Genomic DNA, 7,895 nt, shown 5'->3' on the forward strand with positions numbered 1-7,895 from the left:
GACTGAAGTTCTCATCATGTGGGATGGTCTAGTATCGGCCTAACTGACGTGAACTTGGTGCAGAGCATAAGGCTGGATACTCCAAAGACCCATCAACAGTAGAAAACACACCTCGGCCGACATATAAATTACTTCATTGACCAAGAGCCACCCTAATGTCCATTCGATCTTGTTTGCAATCAATGATCTCAAGTGGGCATACCATGCTTCTGTACCATTTGGGAAATCATAACCCTCTACCCGTTTTTCATGTTTTTCAATGCATTCGAGGCCAATCATACCACTATTCAAATATCCGGGACAATGGCAAAGGTGTTCCTCCATCCATAGTTGTAACAACATATTGCACCCTTCGAAAAACTTTCCCCCTTCTCGACAGAGGGTCAGAGCTCGGTAAATTTCTGCCAAGATCAGCAGCACAATGGTCCCATTTACCTTTTTCATCATAAAATTAGCTATCCCTACGAGCCCCAACTCTATGTTCCCATCTTTTCTGGGGCAAATCAAAATACCTAGGAACGCCACTATAAAAGCTAATCCTCTTCGAGCTTCCCACTTGTCTTTGTTTCCCGTGTGAGTAAGACCGGTATCTGGCATCTTGAAGCCATGGGGATTCCCCTAACGTCGGTACAGAAAGTAGAAGGTACAGAATCCTTTGGCCAAATTTCCATCTCGGATTTCCCGACTGATGCTTAACAGGTCCAGAAATTTGTGAGGGTTACTGTTCAAGGTGCCACCGGGTATTGATTTCTAAGATTCCTATCGAAACCGGCGTAACCTACTATCTCTTCAAGTGTAGGAGTTAGCTCAAAATCAGCAAAGTGGAATACATTATGTGTTGGGTCCCAGAAGGGTATTAAGGCCTCAATTACATCCCTTCTCGGCTTAACCTTCAAGAGCCCAACAAGACCGCACAATGCCTTTGTCACAATTTTTCTCCTATCTTCCCCCAAATCATGCCACCACATATGCAGCTCCAACGGGATTTCCTCTCGGACCGAGAAAGGTTCATTTTGAGTTGCACTCATCCTGTACATTTGTTAGGGTGATTTAGGAGAAAAATTAAGACTAATTTGACTCAAGAAAAGGTTATCACTATTTTTCAAAATTTTCATAGAAATATCCGGCTTTGCCAATACGGCCTTTCAGCACTTCGAGGAAGAAGATTTTAAGGTTGTGTTCGCTAACCAGCCAAAACCTTGAAAAATGACCAAAAGTGGCTGTTCCTGCAAAAATAACCTTTTGGCGCCCTTTTGGGAACATTCGGCTATTTTAGACAAGAATGGCATCGCCCTGCTTATTTACAATAAAATAAAAATTTTGTTTCTTTTTGGGCTATTTTCGCAAAAGGAAGTTGGACCCGATTGGGGTTGCCTACGTATCCCACATCCAGTGAGAATCAAACTGGCATAATTCGGGCATATTTGACGAAGATAAAAACCAACTTTTTTTTAAAAGCAAGAACAACAGAAATTTTTTGCCGAAATTTTGACAGAGTTTCAAGATATTTTGGACACTAATTTTTCAAAACGAGTAATTATCTCTCTTAGCCCTTACATTGATTTTTCTTTTCCAACTCTCCTCTAATCATTCATAAGTCGGTCAACATGCAAATCCGAAATAAATAAATGCATAAGTAGCAAGTAGGATGCTCTAGGATGGTCTTTTCATTTCGGGTACACCTGACCTAGAGAGATCTTACCCCTCTGTTAAGTCTCCAAGGTCAAATGCACGCGATGCAAACATACGTTCCTACTAGGGTTACGGCATGAGGCTTTGTTATACTAGGTTTAAAACCTGGGTTTATTATTCTAGACATAGCTTACCCAAGCGGACAACTCGAGCTGGGGGGGGGGGGGCAGCGTACCGAAAATACAGAAGCTTCACCGGCTTTGCAACTTGTCCGAATCTCGTTCTAAAATTGGAATGACTCTAACAGAAAAGAAGTCACATGAAGTGCACACTTCCTAGATGATTTAGAAGACTCAGAGAGAGGAGGGATTCGTAGCAATTTATATACAGTTCACAAAATATCAAAGCGGTAAAAGCAACATTTAGCACATTAGGCCCAAGCATGTAAATAAAACCAGATAATAAATAAATCCAAATATAACAATTATTATAAACTCGAATTCTTGAACCCTAAACCAGAAGTTCTGGATTCTTGTCCCCAGTAGAGTCGCCAGAGTTGTCACACCTCCTTATTACCTACACCACCGAGAAGGGAGTATATAGGAGTTTTTTCCAATTTAATTGACAATCGAAATGTGATTATTTTATTTAAAATTCAGAGTCGCCACTTGGGATAATTATGGTGTCCCAAGTCATCGGTTTTTAATCCCAAATCGAGGAAAGATTGACTCTATTTTACAGTCCGCGAGCACAGAAATCTGGGTAAGAAATTCTGGCCAAGAAGTATAATTTTGGCCATGAAGTATTCAGTCATCGACCAGTTAAACAAGACGCCAACACAAATATCCATTCTCTCTTTGCTGCAGAATTCTGAGGCACACAAGAATGCTCTGTTAAAGGTGCTAAGTGAGGCATACGTACCAAGTAACATCACTGGCGGGGAAATGTCTAATATGGTAGGACAAGTGCTGGAAAACCACAAGATCACCTTTCATGAGGACGAGTTGCCACCTAAAGGGTTGGGGCACAACAAAGAACTACACATCACCGTGTAATGCAAAGATTATTTCATGACCAGAATCTTGATCGATGGAGGTTCCAGTCTCAACATTTGTCCGCTGGTAACACTCAAGAAGCTGGGTAAAGGACTGCATGAGATAAAAGACAGAGCAATCAATGTGAAAGCCTTCGATGGTTCTCAGAGATCCACCATTGGTGAGATTGTTCTATGCTTGCAGATGGGACAAACATGGGTTGATGTCGATTTCCAAGTGATAGATATACCAACATCATACAACTTGCTGCTAGGACAACCATGGATTCATGCAGCTGGAGCCGTAGCATCAACACTGCATCAGGTAGTAAAATTTGAATGGAATCACAAGGAAGTGATCATTCACAGCGACGGTAGCAACCCTATATATAGTTACCAGACCATTCTAGCGATCAAGGGGAGAAGGAGGTTAGGTGGAGAAACTTACCACCATATTGAACGAGTCAATGCTATCGATAAAGACAAGTGGTGGGATAACAAAATCGAGAGTATACTGAATTGGAGTGGGTACGAACCTGGCAAAGGGCTCAGCAAGAACCTCCAAGGAAGTTCTAAGCCCATAAAACTCAAGAAACATGGCACCACCTTCGGTTTGGGGTATGATTACACCTGGGAAGAATTTAACAACTGGTTTCCATCATGGAGCGATACTTACTATCCACTGGAGCAACCAATACCACATCTGGAGCAGACTTTCCAAAAGGCCGACATTGTTTATGGGTTAGATAAAGAAGAAGCGCTTGCGGTGGTTAAGAACTTGTTTATGGAAGACAATGATATGGACTGTTGTGTTGTTCTCAAGGAGAAGGGGGAGGAAGGCCCTTCCATACAGGCTGTGAGCAGAGGGGCATGCCTCAATAACTGGACCATTAGGACAACCAGAGCCCGATGAGCCTCGGGCATTACTATTACCTATATTGATGAATCAATGACTGTAACATGCAATAAGACAACACAACAAACGGATATTGATTCAGAGGAGGATGACATACATGATTAGATTGTCAAAGAAGTTGAGGACTTTGAAAACTGACCTAAGTCCAACCTAGATGAGACCGAAATTGACAACTTGGGAGATGCAGAGAACGTCAAGGAAATATGAATCAGCGTTCACCTATCGCTATCGGAAAAGGAAGAATACACAGAATTTCTAAAATAATATGAGGACATATTCGCCTGGTCGTACAATGACATGACTGGTCTGAGTACGTCTATTGTGGCTCACAAACTGCCAACTGATCCAACATGTCCACCGGTAAAGCAAACCTTAGAAAGTTCAAACCTGATATGAGTCTAAATCAAGGAGGATATCAACAAGCAGATCAAAACTAAGGTTCTCAGGATAGTAGAATACCCTACATGGTTAGCCGACAGTGTGTCAGTGCCAAAGAAGGATGGGAAGGTCAGAGTCTATGTCGACTACCGGGATCTCAACCAGGTCAGTCTGAAGGACGACTTCCCTTCGCCAAATGTACACATCCTGATCGACTATTGTGCCAAGCATGAGCTATAGTCATTCGTATATTGCTTCTCTAACTATCATCAGATCTGGATGGATGAGGAAGATGCTGAGAAAACGGCTTTCATCACACCGTGGGGAATGTACTGTTACAAGATGATGTCATTCAGCTTGAAGAATGTAGGGGCACCTACATGAGGGCCATGACTACCATTTTCCATGATATGATACACAAGGAGATAGAGGTATATGTGGACGATGTTATTATCAAGTCCAAGAAGGCCACTGACCACATGGAAGATCTGAAGAAGTTATTTAATAGACTGAAGAGGTACAACCCGAAACTAAACACCGCAAAATGCGCATTTGGGGTTCCTGCTGGGAAATTGCTTGGGTTTATTGTGAGTCGCCGAGGAATAGAACGGGATCCATCAAAAGTCAAGGCCATTCAAGAACTACCACTGCCAAAGAACAAGAAGGATGTGATGAGTTTCTTGGGGAGGCTTAACTATATCAGTCGATTCATAGCATAGTCAACAGTTATCTGCGAGCCAATCTTTAAGATGTTGAAGATGGACGCTGCTACCAAATGGACTGATGACTGACAAAAGGCCTTCGACAGAATCAAGGAGTATCTATCAACACCACCAGTCTTAGTCCCGCCCGAGCCAGGTAGACCCTTAATACTCTACCTTGTAGTGTTGGATAGAGCTTTTGGCTGCATCCTAGGGTAGCATGATGAAACAGGGAGGAAGGAGCAAGCCATTTATTACCTCAGTAAGAGGTTCACCCCGTACGAGGCCCGGTATTCTTTATTGGAACGCACCTGTTGTGCTTTGACTTGGGTAGCTCAGAAGCTGATACATTACTTCTGCGCCTATAGTACATATCTCATATCATGGATGGATCATTTGAAGTATATCTTTCAGAAGTCCACGCCCACCGGCAAGCTGGCCAAGTGAAAAATCATGTTGAGTGAGTTTGACATTGTCTACGTAACTCAGAAAGAGATCCAAGGACAGGCACTAGCAGACCACCTTGCTGAAAATCCCGTGGATGGAGAATACGAACACCTAAAAACATACTTTCTGATAATAAGGTATCATTCATAGGAGAAGACATTGCAGAACCCTATGACGGTTGGAGAATGTTTTTCAATGGAGCAGCAAATTTCAAAGGAGTTGGCATAGGAGCAGTCCTAGTATAAGAAACCGGTTAGCATTATCCGGTGTCCGCCAAACTCAGGTTCCCGTGCACCAACATTATGGCCGAGTATGAAGCCTGCATCTTAAGACTCAAAATAGCCATTGACGTGAATGTTCAAGAGCTGCTAGTAATTGGAGATTCAGACTTACTTATACATCATGTACGAGAAGAATGGGCAACCAATAACTCCTAGATACTCCCGTATCTGCATCATGTACAAGAATTGAGAAAAATGTTCATGAGGACGGAGTTCCAAAATGTTCCCAAAGATCAGAATGAGTTCGCCGATGCATTTGCTACCATGTCATCTATGATATAGCATCCAGACAAGAATTTCATTGATCTCATTCCAGTAAAGATACATGATTAGCCAACTTACTATGCCCATGTTGAAGAGGAAGCAGACGGAAAGCCTTGGTTTCATGATATTAAGGAATATTTGGCAAAAGGAGAGTACCTGGAACTTGCTAATCCTACTCAGAAATGCACACTTCGGAGATTGTCCAACAACTTCTTTCACAACGGAGGAATCCTGTATAGGAGGAATCCCGATTTAGGTCTATTAAGATGTGTTAACACGAAGGAAGCATCCAGGCTGTCACACCTCCTTTTTCCGCGCCGCGGGGGCGCAAGGGAGTTTTTTTCCAATTAAAGGACAATCGAAACGGGATTGGTTTAATTATTTCAGAGTCGCCACTTGGGAGATTTAGGGTGTCCCAAGTCACCAATTTTAATCCCGAGTCGAGGAAAAGAATGACTCCATATTACAGTCTGCGTACCAGAAATCCGGATAAGGAATTCTGTTAACCCGGGAGAAGGTGTTAGGCATTCCCGAGTTCCGTGGTTCTAGCACGGTCGCTCAACTGTTATATTCGGCTTGATTATCTGATTTCATACAAGTGTGAACTTATGTGCAAAATTTAACTTTTAACCGCTTTTATCATTTACTGTTTTTATCAAGAATTGCAACGTTGTGAAAATGTATCTCGAACCACGTCACAATCAATGTACCCGTGGTCGTCGACACACTTTGACTCCGTTGAGATTTGGATTTGGGTCACATCAATGTGCACCCGAGTTTAAGGAAATTAAATTATTAAAGGCGCGCCTAAAGCGACTAGCGTATTTATTTTGGGTAGGACCGTGGAATTTTACTAAACGGTCCATCCCGAAGTCTAAACAATTTTTAAAGCAAATATTTACTGAGGGCCCCGCAATTTGTATTTTTATTTGGCGAGGCTCATCTCATTCCTTTTTTTTTCTTTTTTTTTGAAATGAATTTGCAACATCATGGACACGCACCTCGAACCACGTCACAATCAATGTACCCGTGATTAGAGACACATTTCGAATCCGTCGAGATTTGGATTTGGGTCACATAAATGTGCACCCAAGTTTAGGAAGGTAAGGTTTATTAAAGCGTGTCCTAAGAGACTAACGTGTTGTTATTTTAGGAGGGTTGTGAGATTTGCTAAACAACCCGTCCGGGAAACTAAATGCTTCAATGATTTACATTTAACAAGGGCCCCGCATCTGCGTGTTTTGTTTATTTTCATCGAGGCTCATCTCGTTCTTATTTTAAAAGGACATCCTATAGCAACTACGTTTCTTGTCGTGTTCGTCTCTATCAATTGAAAACGGTAGACAGTCCTAATTAATTACATGATTGCGAGTTTATCTATAACAGAATTCCGAGTGCTTGCGCAAAATCAGAAAACATGGCCATGCACGTGGGCAGCTAATCGGTCATTATGGGCCCAAACCCAGCCAACATAGTATCGGCTGGGCCTGGGCCGCTGCCTTTCTGATGAAAGCCTGCTGGGTTCGTTTGATTCGGGCTCGACCTTCGTGAGGTTGAGAAGTGCAGACTTGCGCTGTTTATTTTAAAGCAATGGTTCGCCAATTATAAGGAGGCAATTTATCAAAAGGAAATGAAGTTAACTAACATGGACGGTTTTATGCATTTAAAGACATGTTAAACGCAATTAGATAAAGCCTAGGTACAACCTATTGCACTGGGAATACTTTTATCTATCAACCCATATATACAAACTAACATTCTATCACCACACATTGATATCTACTAGGCATGCAGGCTAGCTTCAGTATCTAGACAAGAAAGTAAGCTATTATACATTACATGAAGTTTAATATAACAGTCTATGTATGAAATAAACATCTTCAGCTCTTCTCTTTTATATTCATGCTCAACTTTCAAGTTACATTGACACTATTAATCGTGTACCTGGTATAGCAAAGAAAAAGAAGAAGGAGAATGGTCAGCTGAGTAGTATGCAGCAAATACAGCAACAGCAGATAAACACCAACAACACAGCAACAACAACCAGCCACAATGATGGAGCTCACAAGTGGTCGAGCAACAAACAAACAGTCCCAGAGGCAGAATGATGAACCAACACTACTTCCCAGAACAAAGAGGAACAACCAATAGTCGAGTACCAAACCAATGAACCCAGAAAAGAAAGATGAAACAACAGCAAACAGAGTATTCAATGCAGCAACACTACCAATTCAATAACCAGA

At 42.0% G+C, this 7,895-nt stretch overlaps 1 protein-coding gene across 1 annotated transcript; it reads left to right on the forward strand.

The window, feature by feature from the left end:
* The first annotated feature begins 2,870 nt into the window (after positions 1-2,870).
* On the forward strand, positions 2,871-4,343 carry LOC138880920 (uncharacterized). The gene is made up of 3 exons (XM_070161105.1): positions 2,871-3,521; positions 3,990-4,124; positions 4,233-4,343. The coding sequence occupies exons 1-3, from the start codon at positions 2,871-2,873 to the stop codon at positions 4,341-4,343; spliced, it is 897 nt and encodes a 298-aa protein (XP_070017206.1).
* The last annotated feature ends 3,552 nt before the right edge of the window (positions 4,344-7,895 follow it).

This window comes from Nicotiana sylvestris, chromosome 11 (assembly GCF_000393655.2).
Source record: "Nicotiana sylvestris chromosome 11, ASM39365v2, whole genome shotgun sequence".
Taxonomy (NCBI): domain Eukaryota; kingdom Viridiplantae; phylum Streptophyta; class Magnoliopsida; order Solanales; family Solanaceae; genus Nicotiana; species Nicotiana sylvestris.

Coding starts and splice junctions, on each gene's coding strand:
- LOC138880920 (XM_070161105.1), top strand. CDS start 2,871: ATGGGACAAACATGGGTTGATGTCGATTTCCAAGTGATAGATATACCA. Junction 3,522..3,989: donor AAGGCCCTTCCATACAGGCT/GTGAGCAGAGGG, acceptor GTCTAAATCAAG/GAGGATATCAACAAGCAGAT. Junction 4,125..4,232: donor ACTACCGGGATCTCAACCAG/GTCAGTCTGAAG, acceptor AACTATCATCAG/ATCTGGATGGATGAGGAAGA.